The sequence below is a fragment of the Elephantulus edwardii genome, unplaced genomic scaffold, assembly GCF_000299155.1.
Source record: "Elephantulus edwardii isolate Elephantulus edwardi_28Jun2011 unplaced genomic scaffold, EleEdw1.0 scaffold00026, whole genome shotgun sequence".
In the NCBI taxonomy this organism is placed as follows: domain Eukaryota; kingdom Metazoa; phylum Chordata; class Mammalia; order Macroscelidea; family Macroscelididae; genus Elephantulus; species Elephantulus edwardii.
The window spans coordinates 17,150,090-17,165,895 of NW_006399776.1; the positions used below are offsets into that span (position 1 = coordinate 17,150,090).

The window sequence follows — 15,806 nt, forward strand, 5'->3', positions numbered from 1 at the left end:
TATCAGATGCACTTTAGTCTCCAGAGAGATGCCGTTGCTCTTCAGTACTTTAGAGAGGTCCCTAACAGCAGACTTTCCCATCGCAATACGGTTTTTGATTTCCTGGCTGCTGGTGCCAAGAGTGCGGACAGTGGAACCGAGCAAACTGAAGCTGTGAACAATCTCAATCTCTTCGCCATCCATCCTGATGCTACCACTTGGTCCAGTACACTGTTCAAATCTACCGGCTGAGATGGACAATCTCTTCCCACATGATTATTGCTTCTGAAAACCCACTGGAGGGTCAGCTACAGGTCAGTCCTGATTTGACAGTACAACAACAAGAATAGTTAAGCAATCAACTGCTAACAGAAAAGTAAAGAGTTCAAACCTACTAATTTCTCTACAGGAGAAAAGACAGTCCTCTGCTCCCATTAAGGTTACAGCCTCCAAAAGACTACAAGCCAATTCTACCCTCTTATATAAAGTCGCTGTGGGTAGGACTCAACTCAATAGCACATAAACAGCAGCAAACTTTTCTTACATCACCTGCTGGTTATCAGAATAGCAATAAATTCCAGGTTGACATGAGAGATAACTCTTCAGGCAAATTCTGAATGTCTAGACATAAATTCATAATTGAAATGGCTCCTAATCCTTTACTCTCTAGTTCCAAAATGAGCATCAACTCGTATCTATTCCCACAGGGGCTTCAGATTTTAAAGGCAGCAGAGGAGCCAATTTACTAAGTTCTGGCTGAAGCTGTGTTCTTTTTTTTAAACTAGCCCACAGTAATCTGGTGTGGCTTAGAAAACTCACAGATACAGAGGTGAAGACACAGCATCTTCAGGTTCTCTACCATGAGCAGCCAAATTCTTATTTTAATTTTCTACTGTATAGCTGACAGACATACACACTCCCACACAGACTGCATTTAATAGTATCTTTTTATTAGCAGAGTACCTTTCATGTACAAGTGCACTGGGAATGCTTTAACATGACAAGACCTCACCGAGATAGTCTGCACAAAAATTATTTCACATTATCTACTATTTCACTTCCATGAGGGTATCTGGACGTGGTCCCACGCTCAATGCTCCAGACCTACTGTCTCCCAAGCAATGGCTCCTTGGATTCCCCCTGCTTGTCAGCTGATATCCATGCTACATCGTATAAAGGTTTACTATATGTGTAGAGGTTTCCTGGAGGCATATACTGAGAGCAAATAAAAGAGTAAGGAAAAGCTTTGGTCATTTTAAATAATTAGGTGATGAGAAGGAAAAGTTGCAGCCATGGTTGTACAGTCATTAAAGCACTAGGCTGCTAAGTGAAAGGTCAGTGGTTTGAACACATCATGTGCTCTGAGGGAGAACGATGTGCCACTCTACTTCCGTGAAAATACAGTCTTTGAAATCCTATGGGGTAGCTCTATTCAGTCCTATATGATCCCTGTGAGTTAGAAAAAACTTAATAATGGATTTGTGGGGGGTTTAATTTTTTATTATTCATCTTAATGAAAACTTAGAGATTTTGGATTTCCATTTATTCACTGTTGCACTTTTCTCCCTGCCCACTTCTCCCCTCCAGTTCGTTCTCTTTGAAAAGTAAAAGAAAAATTCTTTCATTGTTATACAATCCCTCCCCACCCCAGGTCCACTCCACTGTGCAGGCACTGTTCTAGACTCCCGTCATGACAATAATACCTAAATCATCTATTCCTTTTAAACAATTTTCTCCTGCATATGTTTCAATGCAGTATAATTTATCCCATGTTTCTCAGTCTCCCCCGCAACCCCAATATCAGTCCCATTTTACAACAGTGGCTCTATGCATTATTTGTCCTTTTATGACTGAGATATCTCACTCAGCATTGGTGGGAGTGTAAAATGGTGCAGCCACTATGGAAAGCAGTATGGTGTATTCTCAAAAAGTTACAAATAGAAATATCATTTGACCCAGCAGTTCCACTACTGGAAATATACCCCAAAGAAACCATAACCACCACCCAAGCAGATATATGCTCACTCATGTTTATCGGGCTTCGTTCACAATAGCAAAAAGCTGGAAACAACCCAAATGCCCATCAACAAATGAATGGATAGAGAAGCTGTGGTATATTCACACAATGGAATACTATGCTGCATTGAAAAATAAGGAACTCATGCAATATAATTCAAAATGGGTGACCCTGGAGGATTTTTCTTTTAAGAAGAAAACATGTTGCCACTGAGCAATAAGAGGTTGGAGGCCTGAAGATAAATTTGTCCTACAATTTGGCCCACTAATCATTATCTGCAAACAGAACGTGGCCAAAATTATATCATGCTTCAAAAGCGAAGGTATAGTCAAGTATCTTAATTGGCTTTTAAATCTCATTTACACCATACACAAATCAAAAAAGTATGAAAATTACTTACTTGCAATACCATTCTGACACCAAAATATCAAGTTGAAAAGTATAACCCTTATATAACTAAATTTAATATACAGTAAAAATGATATCACTTTCAAAAAAAATATTTAAAATCACCACCACCTCATCGCCATCTAGTCGAAACCAACTCACAGCTGACCCTGCAGGGTGGTTGTTTTGAAGCTGTAAGCTGCACAGATTTCCTATCTTTCTCTCACCGAGCCACCGGTGATCTCGAACCACCAATGCGATGCAGCCTTTGGGTTAGAGGTGCAGCTCTCTACACCCCATACCCGGAGAGCTCCCTGGAGTCTCCAACAAAACTCAAATCAACCTGGGATCAGAAAACCCTCTACAAAGATCTCAGTATTCAACAAAAGTCATACTCATCAAGTTGCAGACACCCATAGGTCTACTGATAGTATACTTTGGTTAGGTATGACCCACAGTCCCTAACTTTCTCCAAGACTCTAAACTCTAGGCAGCAATCCCTCTTGGTTTTGAATTTTCCTTCCACTTTCTGGGGCAATATCCAAGTAAGAAATCCAAGAAGCAATGCAACAAATATTTAGAACAAGGATGCCTTATAAACTATCCTAAAAAAAATATGAAGCAGATGAATTTCATTTCATTTTCAGCATACACAGCTTAACACAATTATCATTTTGCTTAAATTAAATAATTATCAGCAGTCAAGAACTCATTTCCATCTTAGAGCTCCTGAGCACCTCTTTTCATAACATTACATATGAGAGTGATAAAAATAAACGCATATTTGGTTTTCTAGAGTTTTCTATGTAAATTATATAAATAGCAAGAATAAGTTTTCTTTGTCGTGATCAGACCAAAAAGACATCAACTTACCCAAGAGAAGCCTTTTTAGAAGTGTTCCAAAGCTTTTATTCCACTGACATTAAACAGGGAAGAAAATACAGCAAAAATTAAAATTACTAATTTTATATACAACATACCTACATGGTCTGTTCCTACACAACCAACTACAAGCTAAGTGCAAAAACGAAGAACAAAGAGAAAGAATAGTTCATGTGTTTTAAAACCAGACTGACAAGAATTCACATTGCAGTGCTATAGTTCTATTAGGTACAATCGGTCCTAACACCAGGTTACTAACATCAAACTTTACAGACAAGTTCTTCCCACTGTAACTGCTTCATGGGTACTGGAAGACAACTTGTGACTCATAAGGGTCAATAACAAAGGACTTTTTAACTCTCCAAAACCAATAGTCAAGCTTACCATTCATTTGCATTGGTTTCCCACATCCTTTTGGTCCCAGGGGGGTAATAATGAAAAAGAGCCCAGGACCAGCACCTGCCCAAGCAGTGGATTACCTTACAGAAGAAATGCACTGAGCTTGAAGATTAGCACCATTGCTTGAAGCAAACACACCATGAGATATGGCCTGTGCTCACCACATTGTTGTTGTTGTTGTATGAAGTAGAGTCAAAACTGACTCACAACTGGCCCTCCAGTGGGTATTCAGAGGCATTAAGTCCCACAAGAGACTGCTCATCCTTTTCCCAAGGAGCAGCTGGAGGATTCAAACCTGCATGCCTTCAGGATTGCAATGCAAATTCTTACCACTAGAACTTTTACCACATGAGATGTGGTAAAAAGTGGTCAGAGCCTTGCATTCTTCACAAATCCAGCAAGAACATACAGGAGTACTCACAGAGACGACAAACTGCCCCCTCTGAATAATACTTCTGAAGACAAGGAGCATGCTTTACCCATTTCTGGACCCTCAGCAAGTTTCATGATACATGCACAGCGTACCAAGTGTGAATACAAAGTCTACTACTCCCAGTTCTGTGACCTTGGACACAAGCCTCATTCTCTTAAGGTCTAAGAAATGCTCAATATTAACATTTCAACAAATGCTCAATGGAAGAATTCTCTTCCAGGTCTCATCTAGCTTTAAGACAGCCAAGTCCTATTATTCTCTACACAGGAGAATGCCAGAAAGCTCAGCTGTCTGATTTTCTCCTGCCAGATCTGACTCATATTATTCCCACCATGAAGGCAGAAATTCAAGACTACACACTTAAAATTCTATCAAAGATAATTTTACTCACAATTATTTAACCATATTTTCCTATAAATTTTTTTCAAGATTAAACTATGAACACAAGGCAGGGCACTATTATTACCATAGAAACCTAGAGGTAAATAACAAAACAGTATCTAATACCTGCTTAGCTGGCACTAACACATAAAACAAACTTTCATAAATGGTATGATTTTCAAAGAACCATTATGAAAGATTAACTATTTCCCTCTGTGTGCAGTGCAAGAGGCAATACATAAGAACAACAGTTAAGTCCCAAAAAGCTCTCTACTGGATAGATCCCCTACACAAATGCAAAATAAACAAAGATTTTCTTTTCCCAGAGAAATTCACACAACAGCATATGAAAAGCAGTATATTCATATCATTAGTCCTCTTTTGGAAATGTATACCATTTTATATAGTCATTGAACAAATAAGTAAAGCATTATATATTGATATTTCATATTTCAATTTCATTCTTGGTTAGCTGAAAAGAAAATACTGGAATCCACACTACATCCTCAAAGCAAACTATCTGAAGATACTCTTTCCATTACACTTAAGCTGTGTCAAGGACACTAAAACCTACAATGTCATGTCCTTCCTGCTGTTGTTGACTCCCCTGAGCTGGCTCCTGGTTCAAGGTGACCCCATGTACAACAAAGAGAGATGTTTCCTCCATCCTGCCCTAATTTATAATCAGTTGGTGATCTGACTGCTGTGATCCATAAGGTTCTCATTTGCTATTGTTTGCAAGTATGTCACCAGGCATTTCTTCTCAATATGTCTTACTCTCGAAGCACTATGAAAACCGGCTCAGTATCACGGCAACGTGCAAGTCTCCAGTGACAGAGCAGAGGTGGCTGGGAATGGAACCCAGTTCTCTCTGCACATACTGCACTACTGCTCAAACTGTAAGCTAATCGTTTCATTTGTATTTGTTCCACCTAAAATAAACAGATCTGACAGGCTTGCAAATAAAAGACATTTCCTCATATTTATCTTCAGTTATTGCTGCAGTATATTCTACTCACACGATTAACATTTTTCCCCTAACTTTTCAGTGATATCTTAAAAGGAGCAGACATTGCATATGGCATGAGTTCACTGACTCACTTCTTTGTTCAGGTAGTGAGGAGGAGGACAGGAAAAAAAAATTCCTTAAAGATCTAACTTTTTATGCTTGAAGGTTAGTGAGAGCATTGTATTATTTTTTTAAAGCTCATGAAACATAACTTAGAACTACAAGAATAATGTCCAAAAAGAAAAGCTGAAGACATGAATATCTGAGTCTTACAGAGAGTCTGAAAAAGACATGTGAAGACTCTCAATAATACCAGAAAAAGCATCACTTCAAACAAACCTTTCCTCTTATATCCTCACTTGTAAAATGAGCACACCATGCACTGCCCATGATCAGAAACCCAAATAGGATGGGCAGCACCTGCACAGCACCAGATGGCAGTAGGAAAAAAGCACTGTCCTTTCCAAACACGCTCCTCGGTGTTACTGTGATAACACAATATCACCACTACAAACCCATTTTTAAAGAGAGATATAATGTCAAAGAATACATGTGTACAATTTAAACAAAAGTATCCAGGATCCTTTTCAAAGAAAAAAAAATACTGCAACACACACAAGTCCCCTCACCACCTCTTACCCTGTGCCCCTCCCTCAAGCATAACTTCTCTTAACAGGCAGTTTCAACACTGCTTTTGTAAGAATTTCCTTGATTTTGTTTTACCACCAGTGTCTCCATCTCTGAACAACATAATTTATTTTTCCTGTTTGAATTTTAGAGGTATCGTATTGAGGTATTTTGTGTATGCACCTTGTTTCTTTTCTTCCACATTCAGTTTGAGAGATTAATTCACTTATTTATGTATTCATTTCACTACCCATGGGCACTTGAGTTGCTTCCATTTGTTGCTGCTCTGAACAATACTGAGAAGAGCATTCACGGGTGTGGCTCCTGGTACATATGTGCTAGAATTTCTCTAGTGTCTCTTCCAAGAGGATGAGTGCTAGAACGTCACTGGAAAATTCTCTTCCAACATGAACATATCAACATACACCACCAATGTGGGAGAGCTGAAATGCATGCTTTGAATTAAAAACCTAAGTGCACATAAGAATCAACTGGAGATCTTGCTAAAAATGTAGATTCTGATTCTATTTTTCTACAGTAGAAATTCAAACTATCAGTACAGAGTCAAATAGCAATGATTCTGTTAGAAGCCCTGTTAAAAACGCCACTAACAATGCTCTCGACTAAATAAATAGACTCAACAATTAATTACTTATACTGGTTTTCAAGATGGGGAAAAAGATATAGAACTCCTGTTGGCAACCATTACTATAATGTTTGCCATCTGAGGGGGGAAAACACTAGTAGAGTTTATTTGGCTTCAGGTAGCATATCAAGTAGAACTAAAATCCCTGGTGAATTTGAGATCCAATGCTGACTTCATGAAATCAATCACTATTCATTCTTTCTTGCTTTTCCCTTTTCTACTCTTGCTTTTTCTTGTTTTAGGAAGAAACAAAAACTATTAGTTGAGAGTAGACAGACAGACCTTTTTGACTCTTTAGGCTTGTGCTTTTCACATCACACATGGTGCCAAGAGAAAGATTATAGAATCAAAAACCAGTTTTAAATAAACAACTGATATTACAATTAAAATGTTAAAAATTTTAGAATTTTCAATGTTGAAATAATAAATAGGTTCTAAATTTTGTTAATTTGCCACTTAGTAAATAAATTATACACTAGGAAAAAATGGAAAACAAAATAAAGATTATATAATCATCAATCATTGACTACCAAGAAAACAAATAGGTCTGTCTTGGGGAGGGTGAAACCAAGTTTTTCCTTAGAGGCTAGGATTTTAAAGCTCCGTCTCACACACTCTAGGCATGTGGCCAGGAGAGACCAAAAGATATCAAGCTCAGAAGGGTGATGGGACTGTGCAGAAGAAGACCCCAATAAGATGGATTGATACAGTATCTTGGGCAATGGGAGTTGGTGTGTCAGAATTAGGAAGACTGGCTCAGAACAGGGAAGGGTTCAGAGCTGCTATACATAGACTACTATAGGCCACAGGCAACTAACTCAATGGCACATAACAATGACAATAACATATTATATTGTTTGTTTTTACTTAAAGCCTCTAGTTGAGAGTCAACAAGACCTCAGGGAGAGCCTCTATTTAAAAGTTGGTTGTTACATTTTGGAGGAACTTTTATTAAATTTTTTTTAATTAATGATTTTTTTAATGTAACTTGTTATTTTTTCTACAGCATATCCTTACATTTAATTTTTTTCCCCATTCATTGTTGCACATTTTCCTAATGTACACTGCATTGAAACAGATGAGGGAAAGAACTGTTTAAAAGGAATATAAGATTAAGTATTATTTTCATGACAAGATTACAGAAAAAGAAATGCATATTAAAGTGGACTGTAGACTTGGGGGGAATGAAATGAAAGAATTTTTTTTTTCTTCAATGAGAAAAATGAAATGGGGAACATTCTTCTAAGTGGTATAGCACTCTTCTGTCAATATACTGTACTGAGGTAAACTGGGGTTGCTGTGATGCTGAACCTTGTGTCACTGGTGTTTCAAATGCCATGGACAGTGTTTGGTGGAGCTCCCAGTTTAAGACAGGTTAGAAAGCAGGAGAGGCATCCACTTACTAAACAACATGCCTCTGTAAACTATGAACTTTTATAAATGATGATATTATAGAAAGGCTTCAGGTCTTTTGTTCATAGGGTCACTATGAGTTGTGCTCAACCCGACACAATCAACAGCAATAACAAAAACAAAAACAAAAATAATTTTGCCATCCCACTTGACCAATCTAAAATGACTGTAGTGAAAACAGTAAGAAATGAATTTTAGAAAACAATATGAATATCAAACTTGTAAGAGAAAACACAGAAGAACATCTTTGTAATCCTTGGGAAGAATATATTTCTCAAATAAGACATAAAAGAACATAAATGATAAAATATTTAAGTAATAAATCCAATTACATTAAAGTTTTAAACTATGTATTGAAAGACACCACTGTAAAAGTAACTTATTATATGAATGTGGCATCAGGAGTGAAGGAAGACATCAATAATGTGCATTATACAGATGACACAATCTTGCTTGCAGAAAGGGAAGGCTTGGAGCTCTTACTACAGAAGATGAAGGTCTAGAGACTACAGCCTTTAATATGGATTACATCCCGATATCTAGAAGACAAAAATCCTCACCACTGGACTAAAAAGCAACATCATGATAGATGGAGAAAAGATGTGTCAATGATTTTATTTACTAGGATCCACAATCAACACCCACAGTTGCAGCGGTCAAAAAAATCAAGACATGTTGCACTGAGAAAATCTGCTGTCAAGGACCTCTCCAAAGTGACTAAAAACAAAGATGTCCATTTAAAGACTAAAGTTGCCTGATCCAAGCCATTTTAATTTGCTTCTATACATCTTAAACTTGGATAATTAATAAAGATGACAGAATTTACGCCTTTGAATTGTGGTATTGGAGAAGGTACTGACTATCCCACGGATTACTGAAAGAATAAACACATCTGCCTTGGAAGAAGTGTAACGGGTTCTCCCCTTAGAGGCAAGGATAGTCACACTTCATCTCCCATAACTTGGGCATATTACTAGGAGGCAATTGTTCTTGGAGAAAGGACATGGTGGGGAAAATAAAGAGTCATCTTTTACTGACACTCTATGAGACTGATGGACACAAAGCCTAACACTGGGCTTGAACATGACAGATTGTGAGGATGACAAGACAGGGCAAAGTTTTATCTACTGTTCACAGGGTCATGTTGAGTCCTAGTCGACCCCAGGGCACCTAACAGCACCTGCATGTGTGTCTCCTTATTGTCAACCAGCAGACATACTATATTTTCCTATTTCACTGATTCTCGTACTTTCTAGACAAAAATTTATCTTCCACCTTCTCATCATACTACACCTCTTTTCTCACCCTTATTAACAACTTTCATATATCACTTTCCCCCAGTGATAACACTCTGCAAAGCAACAAAATAAAAATACAATCAGCATATTGACATTGACATAAACCAAATTTATTTCAATTTCCCAAGTTTTACATGTACTCATCTGTGTACATCTGTGTTAAGTTTTACAATATTATCACTTGTGTATTCATCATCATAGTCAAGAAACTGAACAGTTCCAAGAGCAACAGACTCCTTCACTTATAACTATATCCAACGGCTCCCGGTACCAGACAACCATGAATCAGTCATATCCATCTTTTAAATTCATACATCACACTCTAGTAGTACACCCAGGCTGTTCCCTTGATCTGTTGTTGCTAGTCCCTAGCTTCACCATCTCTCTTAAAGAGGAGCCAATCTTTTTTTTTTTTTTTTTAAGAGGAGCCAATCTTGTGTAACAGCTGTCCATAGAGAGAATGGGTGTTTCACTTTACTGATACAACGGCAGAGTACCCGACAAAAGAAAAAAGTAGTATTCCGGCGCACACAGCTCTAATACGTGCACATTCAGTAACATGTATAATTCCAGTTATTTTTAAAAGGTTAAAAAAAAAGGAGAACAAGCTTATTTTTTAAAGTTGGTAAAGTCTTTTATCAACCAAACAAAAGTCCTCACAAGTCGGAGAGCACCAACTTCTGTTTCAACATTTTCCACATTTCTACCTTTTATCCATATCAAAAGAAAGACTCTAGTCATTTGACATTAGTACATGGAAATCTTGATTTCCACTTTTAAAACTTCATTTTTTTCCCTTGCAGCCCATTGGAAACCGTGTCCTCTACGTGGATTTGAAATACAAAAACGGAAAAACAAAATGCTAGTCCTATAAATGCAATATAAAAAGTAACCAAAAAATGGGCTGCACAAATTCCCCATCCCTACGGTGGCACTCATGTAACTGGAATTCATACCTGCAGAGCTAAGGAGAACACTGAAATCCGTTCCTCTCTGTGATTCTCCACTTTCATTATCAGCCTCTTTTTCCATATCCTGGTACCGATCCCAGTTAGAGACAATCTTTCTTTTAGAATAACTTCCACCTTCATCATTCTCTTCTCCAATGGTCTCTGTATCACTATCATTTTCAACCTATAATCATTAGAGATAAGTCAGTAAGCAGGAAATGAAAATGCTTTTGTTGTTGTTTTGTTTTTAATTTTTATTTTATATTTGCTTACAAAGTTCATATACATTGTTCTACACTTCTTCATTCACATTATATTTCATACAATCATTCCCATGCATTATGTTTTATAAAATTAATCACCATTGGACTACATCCATCACTACCCTGTCTTTTCCAATCCCCAGAGTATCTCTCCCATTTCCTTTATCCCCTCTACATCCACCAAACTGTGCAACTCTGATTTTGCCCCTACCTATCCTCATCCCTCTGCTCCAACCCCATGCCCCCTTAGATCCCCATACATGTTTTACTAGTTATCTGTTTTTACAATAATGGTCTTATACAGTGTTTGTCCTTATGAGACTGAGTTAGTTCACACAGCATAATGCTCTCCAGTCCCTCCCAAGTTATGTAGTATTTTTGGAAATTGTTGCTCCTGAGTGTTGCATAGTATTCCACTGTGTAAATGTACCAGAGTTTCTTAATCCATTCAGTTGTAGATGGACAGGAAATGGAAACTTGACCTTAGCACCTGTAGCAATAATACAAAACAAAATTATGATAACAAAAACAAAAAAAAACCTGCACATAAGTACCATAAATATTAGGAAAGAGCACTTCCTTGTGAAAGGCATCAAGATTGGTAAAATGGTGGATGAACCAAAAAGAGGAAGACTCTGAATGGAACAGAATGACTTAGTGGTTGCCAACAACAGTCAAGCAGAGTCGAGATTATAGGGCTGGGACGGTCAAAACGGGCCACTACTTTGTTCTAGTCACTTTGATTTGGAACCAATTCAATGGCATCTAACAATATCATAAAAATTAGTCCGTTTACAAGCCAACATGCAGAAGATATGAAATAAAGTATCAAGAGAAAACTATTACACTGAAATATTCTTTCAAAGCAGATTTTTTTAATTTAGCATTGGAAAATTTGGAAAGTGATAGTCTAAACTTTGTATTACTAATATTTATAACACCTAAAACCAGGCTGCTCCCTGGAGGTAAGGATTTTGAGGCTCCGTCTCACATATTTTGGGCTTGTGCCCAGGAGGGATCAGTCCTTGGAGAGAGACATCATGCTTGGAAAGGTGGAGGAACAGTGCAAGACAGGAATATCCAGGATGAGGTGGATTGACTCAGTGACTGGAGAAATGGGATTAGGTCTATCAGAGACAATGAGATTGGCACAGGATAGAGCAGGTTTCAGAGTTAGGGTAAATTGGTCGCTATGAGTCACAGGTGACTCAATGACATATAACACCACAATATCCCAATATTAAGGGGCTCCGGTGGCTTGTGGTAAAGGAGTTGCACTGCCAATCCAAAGGCAGGAAGTTCAAATCCACCAGGTGCGCCATAGGAGAAAGCCGAGCAATCTTCCTCCTGTGTAATTTACAGTCTCCAAAAACTCACAAACTATGAGTTGGTTCTGACTTGACACCAGGGACTTACTCTTCTTATTTATCCCAATATATTGCTGTTATGTGTCGTCAAGTCGGAAGTGACTCATAGCTGACCCTCCAGAGAGTTTTGAGAGGCTATAAATGACACAGGAGGAAACTGTCCATCTTTCATGAAGTAGCTGGTGGATTCAAACTTCTTGCCTTTGAGTTGGCAGCACAACTCCTTACCAGTAAGGCCAACAAAGGAAGAATAAATATCACAATATATTCTGTTCTAATAGTTTTTACCTAGGTCAAAATCAGAGCTGAAAGACTCTTAAAGAACTTTAGGACAGAAATAAAGTCTCCCTTTCAAGACAGATTTCAAAATACCACTCCTTAAATACATTTTATGAACTTTACATGAAAGACTTGCTTAGATGCATTCTCAAGAACCAGTGCCCAGTTCTGGGATTTGAAGGGTTCAGAGGATACACGGGGGGAAATGCAGATTGTGAGACATTCTAGAAGACAACTGGCCTTATTGAGAAAGGCCCAAGAATGAAAGGACTGGTTTGCAAGGAAGAAAACTGTATAGCTTGAAAGAGTTTAAGGGAAATACACTGCTGTCATGAGCCGTGGACTCTATTCCACCTAACGGTGATCCCATGTGACAGGAAAACTGCCCATGTGGTTTTCTAAGTTGCAGTTTTTACCAGATGAGCTGCCGGTTAGACTCAAACCTCCCACAGAAATATAGCCATTACAAGGTAGGGAAAGTATCTGTCTCCTAACTCAAACAACTTAACTGGAGAATACCATTTACAAAACAATTATAGAACAGTGAACAATAACTACATATTTTGTCATATTTAGGAAATAAACAGTTTAAACTATTCCCTGTTTGATGTGATAGTAGACTGTTGTTATGTGCCATTGAGGCACCTGCAACTCACAGCGACCCTATGAACAAGAGCCCTAAACCCTGGTTTGTCCTGGTTTGCCAACCTCACTGTCTCTGACACACCTACCCTCCTTCCCCCAATCACTGAACTGATCCATCTCATCAAGGATCTTCCTCTTCCTGCACTGTCCCTCCACCCTCCCAAACATAATGTCCCTCTATAAGGACTGGTCCCTCCTTGCAATATGCCCAAACTAGATATGTGAAGGTTCTTCCAGAAATACTGAATTATGGATGAAAAGTACAAGATCTGAGGTGGAAAGGGGTGGTGGAGAGGGATGAAGAAGCCCAGGCATGACTGATAAGTGCTAATGGGAACATGAAAATTTATTACATTATTCTCTCTACTTTTGTATAAGATTTGAATTATCTATAATCAAAAGTTAAATTTCAGGAAAGATGTATACAGAATATAAAAGACAAAGTAAAGAGATATCACAAAAAATATTAAATTGTCAGCCAAAAAAATCCTAAAATGTACTAAAATAATCCATTTATAGCTAATGTTAGATGGATCTTGGCTGAAAGCAGGGAGTACCAGAGGAATCTGTGTTTCATCGGCTATGCAAAGGCATTTGACTGTGTGGATCACAACTAACTGTGGCTGACTCTGAGAACAGAAAATCAAGAACACTTGATCATGCTTATGCAAAACTTATTCTTGTATCAGGAGGCTGTCATCAGAACAGAGCAAGGAAACACTGCATGGTTCAAAACTGGGAAGGGTGTATGCCAGGAATGTGTCCTATATCCATGCCTTTTCAATCTATATGCAGAACAGATTATCTGGGAGGCTGGGCTCCATGAGGAGAAATGTGGCATCAAGATTGGAGGTAGATTCATCAACAATCCGTGTTATACAGATGACACAACCCTGCTTCCTGAAACTGAGGAGGACTTGAAGCACTTGCTGCACAGGGTCAAGGACTGCAGCCTTCAAGATGGATTGAAGCTCAACATCAAGAAAACAAAGATTCTCCCCACAAGACCAATTGGCAGCATCATTATAGATGGTGAAGAGATTCAAAGTGTTCACAGCTTTAGTTTGTTTGGCTCCACAATCAATACTCTTCACACCAGCAGCCAGGAAATTAAAAGACGAATGACATTGGCTGTCAGCTGTCAAGAGACCGCTCCAAAGTACTGAACAGCAACAATGTCAGTCTGGAAACTAAGATGTACCTGATACAGGCATACTCTTTGCAACCACTTGCTATGCATCAGAGAGCTGGACAATTAACTAGGGATGATAGGAGAGTTGATGCCTTTGAACTGGGTTGGTGGAGAAGAGAATGAACTGCCATGAGAATAAACAAGTTTGTCCTGGAGAGATGAAGCCTCCGAAGCTTCATCTGACATACTTTGGACATACTGCAAGGCGGGATTAGTCCTGGGAGAGGGACGTCATGCTTGGGAGGGTGGAGGGACCCAGGAAAGGAAGACCCTCAGTGAGATTAATTGATTCAGTGACTGGGCTAATAGAGGTGGGTGTGTCCGAGTAAGATTGGCACAGGATAGAGCAGGGTTTAGGGCTATTGTACATAGGGTCACTTTGAATCACAGGCAACTTGATGGTATATAACAATACATGAATTAGTATAGTTTATAAAAATAAGGTTTTACTACATAAAAAATCATGCACATTGCAGTAAATAAGTAATTTTCACCTTCAAATTATTAAAAATGTACCAATACTAACATCTTTGTATATATCTTTCCAGACCTTTTTCTATGTGTGTATATATATATGGAAGTGTGGCTGGAAAAGAAAAACAATCCGTATTTTCCACCTTGTCATTTCATCTAATAACCAGACTATTTTCAAATTTCCCAAAATGATCCCTCTACCTCCATGCAAAAAAAAAATTTCTACAAGTCCTTTACAGCTCGTTTTTTAAACTAGTATCCAATTGAGATAGAAAGTAAAATTCACTAGAATTCTAGTAAAAACATTAGAATGTTGGAAAATATATCAAACAATATAATTAATATCACAGCAAGTAAAAGCTTGAAGATTATTCAAAATAGGCTACAATACTGCATCAACAGTGAGCTGTGAGAAATTTAAGCTGGATTCAGAAACAGCTATGGAACGAAGGATATCACTGCTGATGTCAGATCTTGGCTGAGAGCAGAGAACACCAGAGAGTTATTTTGTGTTTTCCTGAATATGCAAAGGCATTTGACTTTGTGGATCACAACAAATACAGCTAACATTATTTGAAAGATCAGAGAAAAAAAGAGGAAGACCCTCAGAAAGGTGGACACAGAGACTGTAACAGTGGGTTTGAGTAGATTGTGAGGATGGCACCGAATAGGGCAAGGTTCAGATCTGTTCATAGGATCACTATGAGCTGTAGTCAACTCGATGGTACCTAATAACAACAATCTAATGCAGGACTATATGTCCTATCTGATAGTTCTGTCCTTCATTTCTCTTCCTCTCTTTTCTTTATGACACTAGTTTATTGAAGGGACCAAGCCAGTTATCAGGCAGAGAGAGGGTCCATCTTCTGTGGAGAGACTACCTCATGAAAATATTGTCTCTTGGAATCCTGTGGGTTTTATCTCTGATATTTCCAGTAATTTAATCTAAAATATCTAAGTGCCTGATAGATTTAAGGTAAATACTTTTTTGGCTACAATAGATAATTCCAGTAACTTCATCTTGCCTCACATCAAAAGACACACACCAAAATGACTGAGCAAGTAATTTGTCCTGGAGAGGGTTAAACCGGGTGGCTCCTTGGAGGCAAGGATTCTGAGGCTCCGTCTAACTTACTTTGGACATGTTGTGAGGAGAGACCGGTCC

General features: G+C 38.2%; 1 protein-coding gene across 1 annotated transcript in view; it reads right to left on the minus strand.

Moving 5' to 3' along the window:
• AVEN (apoptosis, caspase activation inhibitor) overlaps positions 1-10,800 on the minus strand; it is a 167,782-nt gene extending 156,982 nt beyond the window's left edge. The window contains exons 1-2 of the mRNA XM_006883232.1: positions 10,795-10,800; positions 10,428-10,605 (exon numbers count right to left, since the gene is read on the minus strand). Of these exons, the coding sequence (XP_006883294.1) occupies positions 10,428-10,605; positions 10,795-10,800 (184 nt within the window). The remainder of the gene's footprint in view (positions 1-10,427; positions 10,606-10,794) is intronic.
• Between the last annotated feature and the right edge of the window lie 5,006 nt (positions 10,801-15,806).